The sequence below is a fragment of the Trichosurus vulpecula genome, chromosome 8 (genome assembly GCF_011100635.1).
Source record: "Trichosurus vulpecula isolate mTriVul1 chromosome 8, mTriVul1.pri, whole genome shotgun sequence".
Taxonomy (NCBI): domain Eukaryota; kingdom Metazoa; phylum Chordata; class Mammalia; order Diprotodontia; family Phalangeridae; genus Trichosurus; species Trichosurus vulpecula.
In genome coordinates, this window is record NC_050580.1 from 43,121,461 (window position 1) to 43,144,466 (window position 23,006).

The 23,006-nt window shown below is 40.9% G+C and overlaps 1 protein-coding gene across 1 annotated transcript in view; it reads right to left on the minus strand.

Moving 5' to 3' along the window:
- ALOX5 (arachidonate 5-lipoxygenase) overlaps positions 1–23,006 on the minus strand; it is an 83,522-nt gene that overhangs the window by 41,463 nt on the left and 19,053 nt on the right. The window contains exon 4 of the mRNA XM_036735663.1: positions 18,983–19,105. Within this exon, the coding sequence (XP_036591558.1) occupies positions 18,983–19,105 (123 nt within the window). The remainder of the gene's footprint in view (positions 1–18,982; positions 19,106–23,006) is intronic.

Below are 23,006 nucleotides of genomic sequence, written 5' to 3' on the forward strand. Positions count from 1 at the left end.
AATTAAAGCTAGGGATTGCAAGAGGCAGAAGTGAGAAGGGGGAGAACATTCCTGGCTGCTATCTGGTTCTCTAAGGTTTTCAATAGTTTAAATCCTTTATTTAATCCATGGAAGATAATTAACCTAAACCAGAGTTTAAGGCCAGGTCCCCCAGATACAGAACAATGGATACATGCTTGGGGGTGGGGAAGGCCCTTCAGCAGAAGATTGGAAACTGTCAAGGACACTTTTGATGTCTATTTTCGTAAGGAAGCCAAAGCACATTCTCTATAGTTAGTCTCAGTGAAACAGAAAAGAGCCAATAATAAGAAAATACTCAGAATCAGACATGGAATCAGAGTTGAATGTAACCTCAGTGGTCACTACTGAGTCCAACCTACACCTAAACCTTGTTGTTGTTTGTCCTTTGTTATACAAAAAGTGACTCTACAACAAACCCAACAAGGGGTCATTGGGTCTTTGCTTGAAAACTTCCAGTAAAAGGCATCTCACTCTCTTCCAAGGCATCCCATTCCACTTATGGATGATTCTAATTTGGAGGAAGCTTTTCTTTCCATTTGTCTAGCTGTACTTTCCACCCACCATTTCTATTTGTGCCCTCTGGGGCTCAGCAGACTTGTTCTTCTCCGTGACAGCCCTTCAAATACTTGATCAAAATGATCATGTGTCCCCTAAATTTCCTTTCCCACCAAGTCTCATGGAATTTGATTTTTAAATTTGATTTTATTTATTTTCATATGATTTGATCTTGAGGCCGGCACTATCGTGATTTAGCACCATTGTGCTAAAAGGTTAGCAATGTCCTTCCTACTGTGGTTCCCAGATCTAAAAATAATATGATAGGTGTGGCCTGACCAGAACATAGTCTAGGATGATCACCTCACCTCCCTAGTTCTGTGAAGTACGTCTGTCAATGCATTAAACTTTTTTTTTTGCCAATCATATCACACTATTGACACACATTGAGCTTGCCACCCACTAAGACCTCTAGATCTTTTCGGGGATGTCTTGCTGTCTTTGCCCTTATCCCCATAATGACTCATTACTCAAGAACCAAACTCAATCCACACAATTCTTTCCATTCAGTCCACAGGGATGAATCCTAGAACATGCTGGACTCTCTTCTATTTAAAGCAAACAAAAACTCTCTTGCCCTTGTCACTCCTTCCAGTTATCATCCTAGAATGCCCTCTCCTCTTTACTGCCAAACTTCTAAAGAGGAGCTTACTCTCTCTTATAACACAATTTCTGCCTCCTTTTCACCATCACTTTATTGAAACATTGTACAGTGAAAAGAGTCCTAACTCTAGAGTCAAAAGACCTGAGTTCAAATTCCTCATCCAATACATGCTACCTGTGTGATGTTGGGAAAGTCACTTAATTTCTGAGGCTTCAGTTTCTTCATTTGGAAACTGAAAATGAAGACATTGTTAAGATCCTCCACCTCTAGACCTGTCATCCTGTGAAAGTCACTAATGCTCTCCTAACTGCTAAGTCTCTGGATTTTTTCCCCTACACTTTTTTTGAACTCTCCATGGTACTAGACACCGTAGACCCACCTCCTCTTTGATAACTTCTCCTTCCTTGGCTTCTGTGACACTGAACTTTCTGGGTTTCTCCTGCCTTTATTTCTCTCTTTTAATGGCTCCCCCTCCTCCTTTTGTCCCTTAAACATGTGTGTCTGTGAGGAGACTGAGAGCATGGGTGTGGAACATGTACGTGTGGTCAGATTTTTTTTTAATTTATTGATTGCTTTTGCTATTTTCTCCCCCTTTTTCTTCCTCTTTTTCTTTTATAAATAAACACAATATTTGTTGTATGAGATGGCTCTTGGGGAGGGGAAGAGGGAGGGGATGTGGTGGAAAATTTAGGCAATATAAAAATAAAAGATGTCAATAAAAATCTATTTAAAAACAACAACAAAATGGGTCCTCCCCATAGGTCTAAACCTGATCCTTGCCTCTGTATACTCTATCTCTAGGCAAGTCTCATCTGCTCCCATGATTTCAGCTATCACCTCTCTGCAGGTGACTCCCAAATTTTTGCCTCTATATTCACTTCTCCCCAGAGTTCTACTCTCATATTTCCAAATGCTTACTAGATATTTCCACCCGGATCTCCTGACACAGTACCTACTCTGTGTCAGGTACTATGCTAAGCACTTTACAAATATTATCTCACTTGATCCTCATAACAACTCTGAAAGGTCGGTGCTGTTATTATCCCCATTTTACAGTTGAAAAAACTGAGGCAGACGAAGGTGAAATGGCTTGCTCCAAGTCACACAGCTAGTATCTGAAGTCAAATTTGAACCCAGGCTCAGCACTCTATCCACTGCCTCAAACTCTAGTATGTCCAAGTCCTGACTCATCATGTCCTCCACGTCGGCCTCTCCTGCCCCACCACTTCCATATTTCTATTGATAGTACCTAGGTGACCAGGATCACAACCTCAGTGTGAGTTTCCCCTTTAGACTAACCATAGTACCTTGTTTTGTATCTCTCAGATGGACTTACTCAACAGCACATGACATTCTAGCTATTTCTGTTGTCTTAAATCTTCCTATAAGACTAGACTCATTCTTCAAAAGGTAGAGGAAACAGCAAGAGGAACTGCTATTTTGGACCTGATTCTGACCAAGAGGGAACTGGTCACTGAAGTAGAAATGATGGGAACCTTAGGGACAAGTGAGACAAAAAAAAAGGAAAGCTGGGGTTTCCAATATGCATCCCAGCCTTGGAGAAGGCTTGTTTTACAGGGTTGGGGGAAGCAGAGAGAGAATCCCAACCCTAACGCTACAGGGGAATGATCCTAAAGGGCACGAGGGCAGGGAGAGGAGAGTCTCAAGAATGACATTCTGACAACACAAAGAGAAACCATTCTAGTGGGGAAGAAAGAGAGACGACAGTGGGGGAAGCATTTATTTTGAGTCAAAGGACCTGAGGTTGAGTCTTAGCTCTGGCACTTACTATCTCTATGGTTTAAGGCATGTTGCTTAACCTCTCTTGTCTTAAGTTTCTTCATGAGGTGTTAGACTAGATGACCCCAGCACTGCCATCTTGTGATGATGCTAAGAAAAGGTGTTGTTCGAAGAAACTGCTAAGGATGCCCACCGACTAACTTGGATTAAAAAAAATAGTAGAGAAGCCAGGTGTGGTGGCACACAATCAGGGAGACTGAGGCTGGTGGATGTCTTGACCCCTTAAGTTCTTTGCAGTGGTGGGCTAAGCCAATCAGGGCTGTGTTAAGTTCAACATTAATATGGTGAGTCTCTAGGAGCAGGGTCCCCAGATTGCTTAAGGAAAGGGCAAACCAGTCCAGATCAGAAAAGGAGCCACTTAAAGCCCCCATGCTGATCAGAACCCATGGGTAGTCATGACATTGCCAGCCTAGGCAAGATAGGGAGATGTAGTCATTTTTTTTAAAAAAAGAAAAGTATGTGTATGAAATATAGATAGAATATAGAGGACAAACTCAGGGGCAAAGTCATGTAAGAGTGGTCAGGAGTACTAAAACTCAGAAAGAGCTGTGATTGGTGACCAAAAACCAGAGACAACAAAAAGGACTTTGTAATAACTATGATGGGGCAGCAGGAGAAGGAAAGAAAGGATAGGACCATTGCCCAGGTAGGTTAGAATAATGCTGATGGATGACAGAGAGAGAAGGCAGAACTACTCAATGCTTATTTTGCTCCTGTTCTCTCTTTCAAGGAGAATGATCCTTGGCCTGGGAAGAACTGAAAACAAAAAGTTAACAAAGGGCTGGAATCCAAAACAGGTTAAAGAGAAAGGAAGAGGACACCTGGGCATCCTTGATGAATTTAATGAACCCATGCTAGTGCACTAAACGATTGCTGAAGTGATGTCTTTAAAGCACTCTGGAAGATGGGAGGGATGAAAATGGAGGTTGCAGACTATAAGCCAGTGAGCCTGACTTCAACTCCTGGCAGAATTCAAAAGCATATTATTAAAATAATGGTTTGTAGACAGTAGTTTGCCAACACTTTTAAAATTATATATTTTTAAGTTATAAAATTAATTGGCAAAGAGAAGTAGACACTCAAGAAAAAATGGCTGTAAGAACAAAAAAGGATTATAATCGAAATATTTAACTTTCATCATTTCTGGCTTTAATTATTTACAGCTTACATTATATACGGTTCTTAAAAGTGTATATCAGCTTTAACAAGGTAGGAATAATGCAGTTGTCCTATTGGTGTTTGTACCCTTTCCTAAACTTACGGAAGAGAGCTGATTATGTCTGTAACCAGATGTAAAGGAGCCAGTAGACAAACTAAAGGAGAGGAAGAAATTAAAAATAAATAAGAGAAGATGGATGGAGGAAGGTCATAGAGAATACAGGCAGGAATGGGATCAATGGTGCAGGAAGGATTGGCCTTAGTGAGGAGTAGGGATACTTCTTAACCAGAAAGGAAGGAGAAAGGAGTGGGTGGTACTGAGAAGTGTTGAGGTGTAGAGGAGGTGAAAATGGAGGAACTCCTCTCAGATGTCCTCAATCTTCTTAATGATGTAAGAAGTCAAGTCACCTGCTCTATATGTAAGAGATGGTATGTGATTGGGCACTTGAGAAGAGGTGAAAGGGTTTGAAACAGTCACTTTGGGTAATAAGAAAGGTAGTCAAGTCAACAAGCATGTGCAAAGTACCTGCTAAGTGCCAGACACTCTTTTAAGTGCTGGAGTAGATAGCAGTAGAATTGAAGGGGTATGGGGCAGCAGAGGGCCCAGATAAGATGAGACAGAATACATTTAAAGTGGATGAAATCATCATAATTTCATGGCTTTCTCCAGCAAAGCTCAGGAGCTCAAATGGGAATGGAAATGAGATACTGTATCAATAACTCTGCCTCATTATATTTGATGCTTTTTGAGGTGTTTTTACAGTCATACTTGACTTAAGGTCCATGTTGGGCAGCCAATCTAGGCCTAGGGGCAGAAACCCACTCTAGGCTCCCTTGCCTGTGGTAGGGAGGGGTATTAGGCTAATCCCCAGATAAGCTCCACTTCTGCATTGTCCTCCTGCCTTGGGAAAGAAGGTCTTTTTACTCAACTTCCCTTTATAGGATGTGTTTTCTTATCAGTCATGCTGACTCACTGCAACCAGGTACTGGGCAGTTGGAAGTGGTCAGAGAAACCAAACAACTGCACCCCTCCTTTTTGGGAAGTCACCAGGACATTACCTAACTTACTATAAGCATCGGAAAGGCTACCCATGTGGCTTGTGGCCAGGGCACAAGCAGGCTTTGCCAGGTCTATGTGCCGTAACCTGTATGGCTCAGAACCTTCAATGGATCCCCACTGTCTACTGTATAAAAATCCCACCTCTGTGCCTCATCTTTGGCTCTCCTTACTCTGGCCCTAACTTGCCTGAGGTGAATCATTCTACTTCCTATTTATAGAGGAGGAACTAATTTAAAAACATTTAACGATTGGAAGAATCAAATAAAGTTAAATCTAATAAAGATAAAAGTACTACGCCTGTGCTCGAAAAATTAATGCTACAAGTATAAATAAGGTAAACATGGAGAGACAGTATGCCCTTTTATATTAATAGAATGTAGGCTCCTTGAGGACAGGGACTATTTTTTTTGTCTTTGTATTTCCAGGGTCTGGTACATAAAAGACACCTAATAAATGTTTACTGAATTGAGTTCTTGTGGGGGGAAAAAGTCAGGGAAGGGGGAAAGGGTTTGGTGAATCTCCAGGTCCAACAGGGGTCAAGAGTAGGATATGGCAGACAAAAGAGAAAAATTTACTTTAAAAAAAATCCTTCATTTGGAGCTAGAAATGGGACCTCAGAAGATATCAAATCCAATTCTTCGTTTTACAGATAAGGAAACTGAAGCTTAGAGAACTTAGGACAAAGCCAGGGTCACACTAGCAAGTAACAGAATTCGGATTGGAACCCATGCCTTCTGTCTGCAAATACAGGACTCATTCTGCTACACCAAGGCTAGTAGTGTTTTGACAAGGGAGCTGAGTCATGCTGGACTCTACCCTAGTTAGTTAGACTTCATCTAGAGTAACCTGAGCCAGCATGATGGTGGAGAGACTCAAATTCATGTCATGTGGAGACCAGTTGGGGTTGGTGGAAAGAAGATGGAGTCAGAGGACAGTTTAAAGCCTTCCTCTGATGCAGTGACCTTGGGTATCACTTAACCCTTGTGTGCCTCAGTTTCTTCATCTGTAAAATGAAAAGGTTGGACTGGATGGCCTTTATAGTCCCCTCAAGCTCTCGATCTATGCTTCCATGATGAGAAGTCACGGATTGGAGGGGGAAACGGGGTGGTGGAGGTGGGGGGGATATGCTCTGTCTTCCTATATTTAAAGGGTTGGCAAGGATATGCTGGAGACAGCTTGAATTTGCTCATAACAACTGATGATGAGCACTTAAGCCTTGGAAATTGGCAATTCTACAAATCAGGACTTGATTTATTGTTATGTGGATTAACTAGAATTAAGAGAGTGACAGAGAAAATTTTAATAAAGAAGATTAAACTTAGAAGTGTGCTGTGTGCACACTTTTTTTTGAGCTAGCCAATTGTTAGACATTTAGCAGTACATCCCTAGGTTGTCATGGACAAAGAACATTAAACCTATTCTGTTTAGCCCAAAGAGCAGAACTAGGACCAATGGAGAGAACCTCCAGACAGGCAGATTTTGACTGAATAAAAGGAAGAAATTCTTCACAATTAGGATTGTACAAAGATTGGAATGGGCTGCCTTGGGATGTGGTGAGTTTGCCATCACTAGAGGTCTTCAGTCTGGATGGCTGTCCACCTGGAATATTCTATATGAGACACAAACTTCAGATAAGGCATGGGACTAGACTATGATAATAATCAAAATAACTTCTGATATCTCTTCCAATTCTTCTATGATTCTTATCTCCCATTACTTCCTGGTAATCTATCCTATACTTCAAGCAAAGTGTGGGGTGCTGGGTAAAAGTGCCAAAAAACCCTATGTGATCTTGGCTACGTCACTTGACCTGCCTCTCTGTGGCTTAGTTCCTCATAGATAACAAGGGAGGTTTGCTCCCCCTGTTTCCTCAAGACAGAGAAGTGGGGGACTTCTGGGATAGGATGCTATATATACATTGTCATATATGCTGACTATATTGGGATTGTTGCTTAATTTCTCTTTGCGTCAAGGGAGGATTTGATCTGAAAGGCAAGAGGGAAGAACAGAGAGAGAAGGATGGAGGGGTTTCCAGAAATGACTGTTGTGTTTAAAAAAAGATATTAAGAAAACTTTTTTAAAAATGGGAAGTTTGCAGCCAGTGATCTCTCTGGTCCCTTCCAGTTTAACATTCTATGATTCCATTATTGCTGGCTGTTTCCCAGATGTGCTCCACTCTCCTTTCCCCAGCTCCACTTGCCCAAATCTTGTCTCTCTCTCCAAACTCAACTCTTTAAAGATCCTTCTCTCCACCACCTCAACTGACTGAGGCACCTTCTGAACCCCTGTGACCCTCTGTCCCTACCTCTCTTGAGGTAATTACACTAGAGTTATTTGTGTGCTTTTCATCCTATTTCCTAGACTGTATGTTTCTTGAAGGCAGAGCCCAAGGAAACTGAGGACTAAATCTGGAGGCAGGAGAGGCCTGGACTGTACCACTTATTATCTGTGTAACTTTGGGAAAGTAGCTCAGCCTCTTTGGGACTGAGATTTTTCATCTGTAAAATGAGAAGGCTGGAAAGCCTTTCCAGCTCTAAATCTCTGTACCTATGATCCCAGAAGAGATTCAACTATTTCTTGTTGAGTCATTTTTCAGTTGTGTCTGACTCTTCCTGACCCCATTTGGGGTTTTCTTGGCAAAGGTCCAGGAGTGGTTTCCCATTTCCTTCTCCAGCTCATTTTATAGACGAGAAAACTGAGGCAAACAGGGTTAGGTGAGTCACCCAGGATCACATAGCTAGGAAGGCTCTGAAGTCAGATTTGAACTCATGAAGGTGAGTCTCTATGCACTGTACCACCTAACTGCCCACAATTATTTTTACGTGGCTCTAAAGAACAGACCTAGGAAGCAAAGGGAAGAGGGTTGGGGTGGAGTTGGAGGAGGGAGTTGCCAAGAGACAGATTTTGTCTCAAAAATAAAAAAAAAACAATTCTAAACCATTAGAGCTGCCCCAGAATGGAACAGGCAGCCTTGAGAAGGACGATTACAGGATCATAGGTCTAGAGCTCTAAGGGTCCTCTGAGCCTCTTTAGGCCAACCACCTTATCTTAAAGATGAGAAAATTGAAGCCTAGAGAAGTTGAGATTTACCTAAGTCCACACAGAAATGACCAAGGTGGAATTTGAACTCAGGTCCTATGACTCCCTAGACACTGACCTTCACAGTGCAGGGGTTTTTCCTCTCTAGAGGTTATAGACCAAATGAGCCCTTGCCCATTATATTATAGAAAAGACTGATTCAGTACAAGATGGTGGGCCCCCCCCACCATGCTTTCAGACTCTGTGATTCTGTGACCTCATCTGTGGTACAAACCACTTCACATAAGGAAGGTGGTATTTTCTAACACTGGCCTCATCACTTGGGAACAAAGTGCCAACTGATGAAAACAAAAAGCCAAACACTCAGAGACCACAAAACCGCAGCCCATTGTCTGGAAGGACAGTGGGTGTGGAAAATACCAGGATTCCAAGTCAGAAAGATCATTGTGAACCTAAAAAAAGGAACTTCTGCTCACGAGCTCAGTTCTACCACAGCTATAGGAGCTAAAATGATGCCTTATGAGATACAGTCAAAGAAGCACCATTAATTCTGTCCATTGAGAGTCAATTTTAAGACAATCAGTCAAGTAGTATTTATTAAACACTTAATGTGTGCTGAGGACCAAAAAAAATGTAAACAGCTCTCCCCTCAAGAAGCTTACATTCTACAAAGCCTTCAGAGGCCATCTAGAAGAGCTTACTTATTCCTCCACTGTGTCCAACACTGTCCTCTACCAGAGGGAATTACCTTAGAGGTAGATCCATCAGTAATCCAACTGGCCAAGCAGCGGCATCTCGGAGCTATTATGGCACTGTGGTACCCCTGCAATATACTCCCAGAGTGAAATTAAATACACATGAGAGGAGCCTCAAGGACTACCAGAGATACCATGGCTGTGCCTCCAGATGCCAAAGCAAATGAAAGGACACGTTTCATGTACATATGGCCTGACATTCTCTCTCTGCCAGTGACAATATTCCTTCAATTAATTCTGTGCTCTATGAATGAATGAATGAATGAATGGTTAAATGGGTGAACAAACATTTATGTACATGTTAATACATACAAATACAAAAGTGAGATAGAGGAAAGACAACATATGTAGGGAGTTGTGGCCAAGGAAGGAAATTTTGGACTGGGGAGCTATAGGGCAGTCCATTGACAAACCCTTTCCAAAAGGAATGGGAATGTCATACTATTGATTTGATTATAGCTCCCAGCACACCAAGTAAAAGTGGAATGGGAAAGGGCCAGGATAAAAGACTTTGAGCCTGAGGCTGGCCAGATATAGGTCAGTATCACCAGTCAGGCCCAGTTTCACTATATGACAGCCTCTTCAGATGTCCCTCTTGAAACCTATCTGTTGTAGTCCCAAACACATCAATATGAAGTTTGACTAAACAATACCAGCCTTCTGGATGGAATGCAAAAATTAACTCAGGATTACTAGCAGCCAGCTATTTGACAAATTAAACACACATTTATTAAGCTCTTGGTTTATTTTTCTCTTTACTTCCCCTCCTTTCTTTCCAACCTCAGTCTATCCTTGACCACCTCCTCTTTTCTGCTCTACAAATCTTCTTTCTTTTAAAAATCAAATTGCCTTATTGTTAATTCCTCCCCCCCAAAAAAAACAGCTCCTAGTTTTATTTATTAATTCAATAGATTCTTATTAATCTCTTTGATTTTCAGGATTTCTCTCTTGGTGTCTAATTGGAAAGGGTTTCATTTGTTAGTTTTCTAGGTTATTTTTAGTTGCATGGCCAATGTATTGATCTGCTCTTTCTCTCTTTAACTGATGAACGTGTTTAGAGATATAAATTTTCCCATAAAGACTAATCTGGCTGCAATCCAGAAATTTCTGTATGTTATCTCACTGCTGTCACTATTTTTAATGAAATTATTGTTTCTATGATTTGTTCTTTCACCCATCCATTCTTTAGAATTAAGTTATTGAGTCCTCAATCAATTTTAATTATTTCATCAGTATAGCCCTTTATTGAATAAAATTTTTATTGCACTGTGGTCTATAATGAATATGCTTAATACTCCTGTTTTTCTGCATTTGTCTGTGAAGTTTTTATGCCCTGATACATGGCCAACTTGTGTGAAGGTGTCATGTACTTTCATTCAATATTCTACAGAGGCTTATCATATCTAACTTTTGTAAAATTCCATTTAGGTCCTCTTTTTCTTTTTATTTATATTTTAGTTAGATTTATGTAGGTTTTATAGGGGGTAAATTGAAGTCCCTCACTACTATAAGTTTACTATCTTTTTTCCCTAAAACTTATTTAACTTTTCCTTTAAGTATTTGGATGCTATGCCATTCTGTGCATATGTTTTTAGTTTTAATATTAGTCCATTGTCTATGGTTTCAGAAAAATGTAGTTTTGTTGCTTTTAATTAAATCTATTTTTGCTGTTGCTTTGTTTGAGATTATGATTGCTACCTGCCTTTTGTTTTTTACACTTCAGCTGAAACATAATAAATTTTGCTCCAGCCCTTTATTTTAACTTTGTGTGCATCTTTCTGTTTCTATTCTGCCATCCTCTTCCATTTTATGGGCAAGTTCATCCCATTCACATTCACAGTTGTGAATGTTAACTATATATTTCCCTCCATCCTATTCCCTTATATTTTTCCTTCTCTCCAGAGCCAAATGACAGGTTTCTATTCTTTTTTTAAAGCCTATCTGAAATCTTCACTCCTTAGTTAGACTTTGTTTTCTTAAGACTAATGCCTCCCCCCACCTTAATCTACCATTTCTGTTATTCTACTCTTTCCATTTTCTCTTTTGTTTCCCTGTTGAATAAAATATATTTCTTTACCCAACTCTGGGGGTGTATTCTTCCTTTTGTTGACTGGTTGTACACCCTAATTTTGTGATATAATTTTCCCTGTCTTTCCTCTTCCTTCTTCCTTTCCTAGCACATTCATCTTCTTGCCTCTTTTCATCCTTCTTTTAAGATTGTCAAAACATAAAAAAACTAATCCCAGACCCTCTGGCAAATTAAAGTCCCTCTATGACCCTTAATGCTGACAGTGTTCTGAGGGGACATACATATTATCTCCCCCATTTGAATGTAAGCATGGATTGAACATATGATGCTAGATTTAGAACTGAAAAGGACTTTAGAGTATATCTAGTCCAACCCCCTCCATTTACATATGAAAAAACTAATTCCCAGAGAAGTTAAATGGTATACCTAAAGTCACCCAGGTAGTACATAAAAGAGGCAGGATTTGAACCCAGGCTCTCCAATTTCAAATCTAGAGCTCTTTCTTTAGCATCATGTTACCTCTCTCTGAGGGCCTTGAACATGAGAGTAAGGAGTCTGAACTATGTTTTGTCACTAAGTGGGGAGGATAATTAAAATATTTTGAGCAGTGGGGTGACATTTTAGAATTAAAAAAGACTCCTCTGGCACTGAGATGAAGGAGAGGAAGAGGCTAGAGGAAAGGAGTCTACAAAGGAAGCCATTTCAAAAGTCCTGACAGATGGCAACGGAAATCTGTTAATGGGGTCGTAGCAGTAGGAATACAAGAGATGTGATGAATTCAGAGCTAGAATCAATAGCATGTTTTAACTGACTAGATATAAGAAGTGAAGGAAGCCCTCCCTCATAACAAATGATGGGGGATTAAAAATATCTGCAAAAAATATTAATGTACAGAAGATAGGAATAACCAATGAGGAGTGTTGTAGAAAGATTGGCACATTAATGTACTCTTGATGGAGATGTGAGTTGGTCTAATTCTGGAAGGTGACTTGAAACTACGTGAAGAAAGTGATTAAATTTTTTCATCCCTTTGATCCAGAGATCTCACTGCTAAGCATATAACCCAAGTAGATCAATGATAAAAAGAAAGGTCCTATATACACCCACATATTCACAGCAGCACTTTTTGTGGCAACAAAGAACCCCCCCAAAAGTAGATAGTCATCTATTGGAGAATGGTTGAACAAGTTACAGTAAGTGAATGAAATCAAATATTATTGTGCTGTAAGAAAGTGAACATTATGAATGCAGAAAAGCATGAGAGGACTTTAGCAAACTGATGCAAAGTGAAATGAGCAGAACAAGGAAAACAATATGCACAATGACCATGACAATAGAAATGGAAAGCACAACAAAATACATAAAACCAAATGCCGTAAAAGCATTATGACCAAGCATCCTGGACCAAAAGAAAAGATCTCTTTCTGCTTCTCTGCAGAGTAGGAGGCTATGGATGTGGAACATTGATATTGCTTACTTTGGGTGAAATGTTATATTTTTCTTTGTTATAATTCTCTTCCTTATTGTGAGGGAGATGGAGACAAGGTAGAATTGGGAAATGTAGGTGATGTGAAAAGACATTTAAAAATTTACTTTTCAACTGCTGTTAAAATCAAAAGCAAGTGTAGAAGGCAACACAATTAGAGCAATTTTGTTACTGCCTTGCTAAATTTTGTATACTTTAAGAAAACAAACTGTACACAACAGAAGTTCAGTCTCTCACACAAATCCTCTTTCTCCTTCTTTGTATATTGGAATATTTTCATTTGTTGATGACTATTCAGTTCTAAATCTATCTACAATCCTACGATCAATCTGATGCCCCACCCCCATTTTTCCAGCTTTATCATATACCACTCTCCACCATGTCCTGAGGGCTCTAGCCAAAGTCTCTAAATACTGTGGAAGGTCATCTCAGGATTACAAGCAAACAGATGTTGTTGACAAATTCAACCAACATTGACAAAGTGCTTATCTATATTCCCTTCCTCTTTCTGTCACTAGTCTGTCTTTGGCTTCCTCCTCTTCTCTCCCCTTAAAGATTCAGCTTAAATCATGCCTCCTTCCACAGTTGGAACTGGACTTTCCTTGTTCAGAGCACACCTAGCACTTGGTCAGTACCTGTGCCTTATGCTCTATCTTGGATCAATGTATCAGTACCTGACTGAGAAATAACTGACAACATCCTCCCGGTCTGAGTTGGCTATGTGAGCGATGTTACAAGAAGTCTAGTCAATTTAATAAATCGCACTTTGGGATGATAATAACAAGAGCTAATAATTGGATAGGTTTACAGAACCCTTGGCACGTATGATCTGATGTGATCCTTACAACTCCGGGAGGGGAACACTGTTATTCTTCTTATTTTACAGATGGGGAAACCGAGGCTGAGAAGAGGGAAAAGATTTGCCCAGAGTCCCACAGCTAATAACTGGCTGAGGCTGGATTGGAACTCAGGTCTTTCCAACACCAAGTCATGCTCTCTATCCACTGTGCCATACTGCCTGCCCTGGGTGCCCGGCATCCTATGAAATTACTAAACTTTTTAGGATATCTCTACATTTCTAACCTTTGTGTATTGTCTGCTGGCTTTCACATTCTTTTTGCAAACTATAACCTTTTGTTTGTTTTAATTTTAAAAAGAAATTGTGTATATTTATGGTATTAAAAGATGAAATACATTGCTATTATACAAGACTATCCATGTATTTTACGCATTTCTGAGTTTCTAAACTTTTTCTGTGTCATCTGCTAGCCTCATGTGTCATCTGTGGCTTCTGCAAAACTCCCCCCAAATTCCCATTTAATTTTTTCTGCTAACCTGCAATATATCAAAACCACAAGGGGGGCAAGTCACAATGTGGAAGGAATAACTGTAGCTCAGTGACAGTTTAGAGGAGCACTAGACATGGAGTCAAGAAGACTTGAAATGAAATCCTGCCTCAGACACTTACTAGCTGTGAGACCCTGGGCAAGTTTTTTCACTCCTCTCAGCCTTGGTTTCTCTATCTGTAAAATGGGGATTACCAACAGCACCTGCCTCCCAATGTTGTTGTAAGAATCAAATGAGATAACACACATAAGGCACATGGAAAATCTTAAAGTGTTATATAAATGCAAGCTATTATTACAGATGAGGAAACTAAAGCTGAGACAGGCTGAGTGACTTGCCCAGGGTCACTTAGCTAGTAAGTTCCTAAGGTGGGATTTGAACCCAGCTCTTCCTGACTCCAAGTCCAGTGCCCTATATACTACACAATGAAGAATTAAGTCATGGTCAATATATACGTGAGCTGAGCCCTGGGAACTGGGAGCATAGATCCAGAGCTAAGAGATCCGAGCATGAACTTCAGTCCCTGGGGAGGAAAAGGTGTGATCATCCATGTGGTCCTGTTCAGACACGGCCAAGTGGAGGAGTCCCCAGCATGTGGCCCAAGTGATGGTACAAATGTAGAATGGCCCTGGTAGGAGCTCCTGGGGCAAGGTCAAGAGAACTGGGACACAGAGGAGGTTGTGGGATTTATTTTTTTCCAACTTTCATCTGGATGTTTGGCATCATTTAGATGTAGCCTGATGGGCAAGGGAGAATTCCACCTCTAAGACTTATGAGGCTGCCACTCAAGGGTTGGAGGGAAGGATCAGAAGGGAACTGTCCCAGTGGCCAAACAGGTCACATGTCACGGCCTGATCCTGTGGACATCTCTTCCCCAGGAGCAAAGTGGGGCTGTTGCAAAGTGCTGCCAGTCATGACTGATTTGTCAGTCAATTTTGAGAGTTCAGAAGGATTGTGGTATATCTATAAGTGACTGTGATATATATAGATATATAAGATATATATTACCAACAAAAAAGTTTAAAAAAAGACTAAAGTGGGGCCCAATCTTGCCTAACTAATCATTTACAATATTCTACAGATTATATGAACTGATGCAGAGTGATGTAAGTAGAACCAGGAAAACAATATATATTATGATTACTGGAAAGAAGAACAGTAAAATCACAGAAATGGAATGCTGTAAACTTATAATGACAAAGCTTGATCCCAAATCAAGGACAGAAAAATGCTCCCACCCCCTTTCTTTGCAAAGGTAGAAGACTAGGGTTGTGGAACCCTAAACATAATGTTGAATTTGGGGATGTGTTGGTGAGTTTTGTTAACCTGCTTTGCTCCTTCTTTTTCCCCTCCATGGTCTTCACCACTATGACTCAGTTACCTTCTCCCTGTAGAACTTCCCTCAGTATTTGGAATATCCCTCTGTCATGTCACGTCCTTCTCCCATTGGTGAGGTCCTTTTGGGGCCTCCGTTTTGGAGATGGGCCCAGGCCACCTATGCTTCATTCCCTTCCCTGCTCTGCTATTTTCCCGACTTTGACACCATTCCCCCAAAAGGATACTTTCTCTCTTCTACACTCTGAGTTGTTTAGTTCCCTTTTGTATGTTGTCTTCCCCTATCAGAATAGAAGCTTCTTAAGGGCAGGAATTGTCTTTCTTTTTGCTTGTATTTGTATCCCCAAAACCTGGCCCAGTGCCTGGCACATGGATAACTGCTCAGTAAATGCCTGTTGCCTTGCCTTGTAATTTTTTTTATTCCTTGTTTTTATTTCAGTTTTTGAAAATTCCTTTAGGGCAGAGCCAAGATGGTGGCAGGAAAGCAGGGACTTGCTTAAGCTCCCCGCCAAATCTCTCCAAACACCTGTAAAAATGGCTCTGAACAAATTCTAGAGCTGCAGAACCCATGAAATAGCAGAGGGAAACAGATCTCCAGCCCAGGAGAGCATGGATGGTCATCAGGAAGGGTCTATCACACAGTGCTGAGAAGGAGGGCAGGCCAGTGTGGGCCACACCGGGACAGACCAGACCCAGAATCAGCCAACCAGAACAGGCCTTGGGGCCATGAAACAGTGAGCTGTAGTAGTTACCAGACTTCTCAACCCACAAATGCCAAAGAGCAGGTTAGGGGGAAACTGTGGGATCAAGTTCAGAGTCGTCTGGCCACTAGCTCTGGGGGTGGAGGAGATCATGCAGTGGTGGCGGTAGCAGGAAGTTCCTGAGGTTGCCTCCAGAGTGCCAGCATCAGTGGTTTCCCAAGTCCCTGGCTCACAAGGTGGGAGGAATCGAGTAGCAGATCAGAGCAGGAATGCAAGGAGCACTTTGTGGGCACAAAGGCAGATTCTCTTGCTGTGCCCCACTTGGATCTGAATTGCGGTCCTGGTTGGCAGTTCTTGGGGCAGGAGGAGTGCTGCTGTGACAGAGCCTGGGGTGACAGTGGAGTAGAAGTAGCTCTGAAAATAGCAGCACTTGAACCCTAAAGCTTGGGACAAAGTACTCTCTACTCTACAAGCAGTCATATCCTGACAAAAAGATCAAGGGTCAAATAGTTGGCTGGGAACATGAACAGGCAGCAAAAATGAACTCAGACTCAAACTCAAACTCTAGATTCCTTTTGTGGTGACAAAGAAGATCTAAACATACAGCCAGAAGAAGTCAACAAAGTCAAAGAGCCTACATCAAAAGCCTCCAAGAAAGATATGAATTGGTCTCAGGCCATGGAAGAGTTCAAAAAGGATTTGGAAAAGCAAGTAAGAGAAGTAGAGGAAAAATTGGGAAGAGAAATGAGAGTGATGCAAGAAAATCATGAAAAACAAGTCAATGACTTGCTAAAGGAGACCCAAAAAATACTGAAGAAAATAACACCTTAAAGAATAGACTAACCCAAATAGCAAAAGAGCTCCAAAAAACCAATGAGGAGAAGAATGCCTTGAAAGGCAAAATTAGCCAAATGGAAAAGGAGGTTCAAAAGACCACGGAAAAAATACCACCTTAAAAATCAAATTGGAGCAAGTGGAAGCTAGTGACTTTATGAGAAACCAAGAAATTATAAAACAGAACCAAAGGAATGAAAAAATGGAAGACAATGTAAAATATCTCCTTGGAAAAACCACTGACCTAGAGAATAGATCCAGGAGAGATAATTTAAAAATTATTGGACTACCTGAAAGCCATGATCACAAAAAGAGCCTAGACATCATCTTTCAAGAAATTATCAAGGAAAACTGCCCTGATATTTTAGAACTAGAAGGTGAAATGGAAATTGAAAGAATCCACCAATTACCTCTTGAAAAAGATCCCAAAAGAAAACTCCTAAGAATACTGTCACCAAATTCCAGAATTTCCAGGTCAAGGAGAAAATATTGTAAGCAGCCAGAAAGAAATAATGTGAGTATTGTGGAAACACAATCAGAATAATACAAGATCTAGCAGCTTCTACATTAAGGGATGGAAGGGCTTGGAATGTGATATTCTGGAGGTCAAAGGAGCTAGAATTAAAACCAAGAATCACCTACCCAGCAAAACTGAGCATAATGCTCCAAGGCAAAATATGGATTTTCAATAAAATAGAGGACTTTCAAGCTTTCTCAATGAAAAGACCAGAGGTGAATGGAAAATTTTACTTTCAAACCCAAGAATCAAGAGAAGCATGAAAAGGTAAACAAGAAAGAGAATTAATACGGGACTTACTAAAGTTGAACTATTATGTTTACATTCCTACACAAAAAGATGCTGTGTGTAATTCAAGAGACCTTTCCCAATATTAGGGGATTTGTAGGGAATATAGACAGAGGACACAGGATGAGTTGAATATGAAGAGATGATATCTAAAAAAATGAAGAGGTGAGAGAGGAATATATTGAGAGAGGGAGAAAGTGAGAGATGGAATGGGGTAAATTATCTCACATAAAAGTGGCAAGAAAAAGCAGTTCTGTTTGAAGGGAAGAGGGGGCAGGTGAGGGGGAATGAGAGAATCTTACTCTCATCAGATTCAACTTGAGGAGGGAATAACATACACACTCAATTGGGTATCTTACTCCACAGGAAAGTAAGGGGAAGAGGATAAAAAAGGGGAGGATGATAGAAGGGAAGGAGGTAATCAAAAGCAAACACATTTGAAAAGGGACAGGGTCAAGGGAGAAAATTGAGTGAAGGGGGACAGGATAGGATGGAATGAAATATAGTTAGCCTTTCACAACATGAGCATTGTGGAAGTGTTTTGCATAATGATCCATGTGTTATCTATATTGAATTGCTTGCCTTCCTAGGGAGGGTGGGTGGGAAGGGAAGAGGGGAGAGAATTTGGAACTCAAAATTTTAAAAGCAGATGCTTAAAAAAATTAAAAATAATTTTTTGCATGCATCTGGGAAACAAGATATATAGGGAATTGGGCATAGAAATCTATCCTGCCCTACAAGAAAGTAAGGGGAAAGGGGGTGGTGGGGTGGAAATGGGGTGAAAGAGGGGAGGGCTGACAAGGGAATGAGGCGATCAGAATATATGCCATCTTGGAATGGGGAGGAGGGTAGAAATGGGGAGAAAATTCATAACTCAAAATCTTGTGGAAATCAATGTTGAAAACTAAAATATTAAATAAAATATATACAGAAAAAATCCTTTATTCCCTGTTTTTTATTCCTGTGATGGAAAGGGAAACGTGACATGTTGGGAAATGTAGATATATATAAGATAAAAATCAATATCACTTTTTTTAGATACCCAATGGATCAATTTCGAACAAAACTGAAGGGGGCATGTGGTGCCAGTTACATAAGCTCATTCAACCTTAAGGCAGAGGCCAGAATCCCTTTTCAGTTGTTCTCATATGATTGTTTTGAGGCTCCCTGAAGAAGGCTTAGCTTTCCTAACCAAGCCACAGACACTGAGGGAATCTGGTTGAGAGTATCAGAGATACACCTGTTCAGTTGCCCATTCTTACAGACCAGGCTATAAGTTTGCCCTGAGAACTGATCTACCAGCATTGTGTATCCTAAAGACTAAGGCTATTGCCAAGTTCAGCTGGCTTTCCAAAAGTCAACTGTGTGTAAACAGAAAGAAATGGGTTGCTCCCTGGGCTTGTAACTCTGAGTTGCTATTGTCAAGCTCTTAGGCACTCAAAGACTGACTTACGCTTTGGAGTAATTTAGAACAAAGTCCACTCCTTTCTCACTATCAAACTGAATGTCTCGTGGTAAATCGCTGTGACATTTGGCATCGATGCTTAAGGGGAATCCAGGGTTCCACTCCATCCACCTGAGAAGAAAGAAGGAAACCAGAACTGAGAAAAACTGTAGGAAAGTTCGTGGGAAACTGTTAATTGAAAGAATGACACTGAAATGTGCCAAAGTGACTTTCCTAAAGCACAGGGCTGACCATGTCACTACCCTGCTCAATAAACTCCAGTGGCTCCCTATTACCTCTAAGATCAAATATCTAGGATTTAAAGCCTTCATCACCTGGCTCCAATCTACCTTTCTAGTCTTAATATACAGTGCTAATATTGATCACGGTATTCACATCTCTTAACCAATTTAGATTATGGTAGTGCTTGTCTGCTTGACCCCAAAGTCATTCTTCCTCCTTTCTCAAGTTCAGTACCTGGCTCACTGTCTTTCTCTACTCCACAACTCCTACCATTTATACTAGGGGACTTCAATACCTATGTTGATGTTCTCTCAAATCCCCCAACCTCCCAATTCTTCAATCACACTTAAACCATCTTCATATTATATCTCACTATCACCCACAAATTTTAGTAATTTACTTTTTAAAATAATTTCATTCATTTTAAACTTTGACATTCTACTACCTCACCATAGCTTCCTATCACTCCATTGCTCTTAATGCCTCAAACTCCTAAACCCGTCCTTCACCCTGATTGTCGGAGTCACAATCCCTGACAATATCCAACCCCTCTTCTCCTCAGTATTTCAGGCCATTTTCCATGTTCTGACTTCACTTCTATCCCTCTCCAATCTTGACTCTACAGTTAGCCAAATTCAGCTCTGTTTTTGTCTTCTACTCTAGAATCCCTTTGCCCTTTGAACAATCACAGCTCATCCTTTGTTCATAACTTCAGCCCACACAAAACTATCCAGTTCCTCTACTCCAATGCATGTGCTACTGGACTGAGCTGGAGAAGTCATACAACCCTGTTAACCAAGTATGTTAAAAATTCATGCTAAATGCCATCAACTGGGCCCTCGCTGCCGCAAGGCAATCCTTCCCTGTTTGATTCCTTGAGTCACTCCCCCAAAAAGGCTTTCCAAGCCTACTTTTGTGTGTTTAATCTTGCCATGGTTCCCCCTACTTCAATTGAAACCCTCACCTCTTACTTTCCTGAGAAAATTGAGGACATTCCATGTGGGCTTTCTCTCTCTTTTATCTCAAAATCCCTTGACATCATCCCCTAGTTTCTGACAATGAGGTGGCCCTTCTCCTTGTTTCCTTGTCCATCTACATGTACCTTTGAGTCCCCTCTTCTTGTCCAAAAGAATGCCACCTCAATCATTACCTCCTCTCTCTAATCTTCAATATCTCCCTATATACAGATTCCTTCTCTACTGCTTTTAAATATGCCCATCCCCCTCATTCATAAAAACACAGCCTTTACTACAGCCTTCTACCGTACTTCAATTACTACTACAATTATAATTCAACTACTGTTACTTCAAGCTATACATCTCTCCTGTATAACTATATCCATGTAGCCCATGTATCTCTCTTTGCTTTTTCAGCCAAATTCCTTGCAAAAGCTGCCTGCAATGCACTCTCTCTTCATCTCTGCCTTTTAGAATCTCTAGTTTCCTTCAAGGCTCAGTTCAAAGGTCACACCCTACATGAATCCATTCCTGACCACTCTCCTCACCCCCAGCTGCTCATGCCTCCTCTTATAGTTACTTCACACATCCTTATAGTGGTACATATCTCCCCCGAGAGAGTGAAGTTGACCGAGGGCAGGGACAATTTCCCTTGCTTTCCGTGCTGTCTAGCTTTCCTTAGTTCTACTCACAAATATGATGCTTACAGGCGTAAACTCTTTGAGAATGTGCATCCAGAACCACAGAATCTCAGAACTGGAAGTGCCTTCAGTAGCCATGTGGTCCAACCCATATCTCAACAAGACTTCCTTCTATGCCATACATGACAAGTAGTCATGCAGTATTTATTTCAAGACTTTCAGTAATGAAGAAATCACTACCTGATGAAGCAGCCCATTCTATCTTTGGATAGTTCTAATTATCCAGAAGTTTCTCCCTATATCAAGCCTAAGTCTACCACCCTGAAACTTCCCTCCCTCCTCCATTACTTCGAGCTCTACACTCTCCCCCTCCCATCCCCAGCCAAGCAGAACAAATCTCATCCCTGTGCTGTGCAACAACCCTTCAAATATTGGAGGTAGCTGCCGTATTCCCCACCCAACCCCCACCAAGTTTTCTCTTCTTCAGGTTGAACATCTCCAGTGTTTTCAACTAATCCAAGTGACTCATCCAAGGTAACACAGGTTGTAAATGGTAGAGCCCGGATTAGAATTCAGGTCTCACAACTCCAAGGTCAATGTTTTTTCCGTTGGAGTATGCTGTCTCATCTAAGAGCTTGTATTCTTACTATATGTTAGGGAAAAGAGAATTTTATGGAGTTAAATGGCCAGAGAAGCAGCTTGGCATAGTAGATAAAGAGTTAACTTTTGAGTCAGAAAGATCTGGTCTCAAGTCCTGCCTTTGATATGTCTTAGCTGCATGATCCTGGACAAGTCATTTAACCCCCTGATGACTCTCTAAGACTAGAAGTTTAGGAGCAGGTGTTGCTTTGCATAAGTAGAGGGAGCTTCTTATTGGGAGGGAGCATCTTGTATCAATAAAATCATGAGTCTGATAAGAAAAAAATCTGTGTGTGTGTGTGTGTGTGTGTGTGTGTGTGTGTGTGTGTGTGTCCTGGCTTTCTCATATGTAGAGTCTGTCCTTAAACTGCATCTCCACAGTTGTTACTTCACTTCAAAGCATTATGTTTACTTCCAGAGAGCTAAGGATTTTTTAAAAGATTTTTTTTGCAAACAGTGCAAAATTCAGGGCTTCCTGAATTAAGACCTAAATGGGAAAAAAGAAATATGATGTGATGAATAAACAATCCAAAGAGGAAGCAACTGAAAGTGGCGAAAAACTGAAGATGATGCTTAAAAATGGAGGGGGAAATGTAACTAAAGTAGAGAGAGAGAGGCCAAAGGGAAAAAAATCCTTGGTGTGTTCAAGTAAGTGGATGCCTAAGATTCATCCCACCCTAGAAGAATTGGGAATTTTCAAAAGGCAATAAAGGCCCTGGGTCTAAGTTGTTTTGGTGTGAGCAGTCTTGTGCAGTTCATGCCAGAGGAGAATTGGTTGAAGGAGTTAGGACTATTTAACCTGAAGAAGAGCTCAGGGAGTTCATTATCACTATCATCAGGTATTTGATGGGCTCCCATTGGGAAGAAAGGTGACACTTGTCCTGCTTGGTTCTAGAAAGCAAAGCTGGGAGCAGTGGGTGGAAGCTGAAGGCTACGAATGAAAGGGAGGTGGACTTGCTTTGGGAGGTAATGGGTCCCTCTCATTGGAAGTCTTAGAAATTGTCATGTATGGTGTGGAGAGGATTGTTTTAGGGGCATGGGCAGAACTAGATGAGATGGCCTTTAGGTCCCTTCTGTCTCTGAGAGTTTATGGTTCTGTGCTACTTGCACCCAAAAGAATAGCAGGGTCTTGGTAGTAAATGATGTGAGTTTTTGGTTATTGCTGTTTGTTCTTTGTTTTCAAAGAGGACCAATGATATCATGGGTGATGTCTTGACTTGTGAATTAATTGAAGTGAGGCAGAATAACACCTGAATGTCTGGCACTCAGGCACTGACCTGAAGAGATCGTCAAGCTGAGACAAAGCATGAAATGGAAATGTAGGAAGATGAGTAGCAACAAAGACACTCACGAATTCATGTGAAATGAAATCCACAAAAGGATTACAATGTGGAAATACAGAGTGAGCAGCAAATGAGGTGAATGAGTGATTCCAACTCAAGGAGGCAAATTTATAAGTATTATGGAGATTCAGTAGGATCAAAGACTAAAATAGGCTTCAAAGGCTGTTTTTTGTGGGAGGCCCGGGGCTACGAGAGCACTGCTATGGGGTAG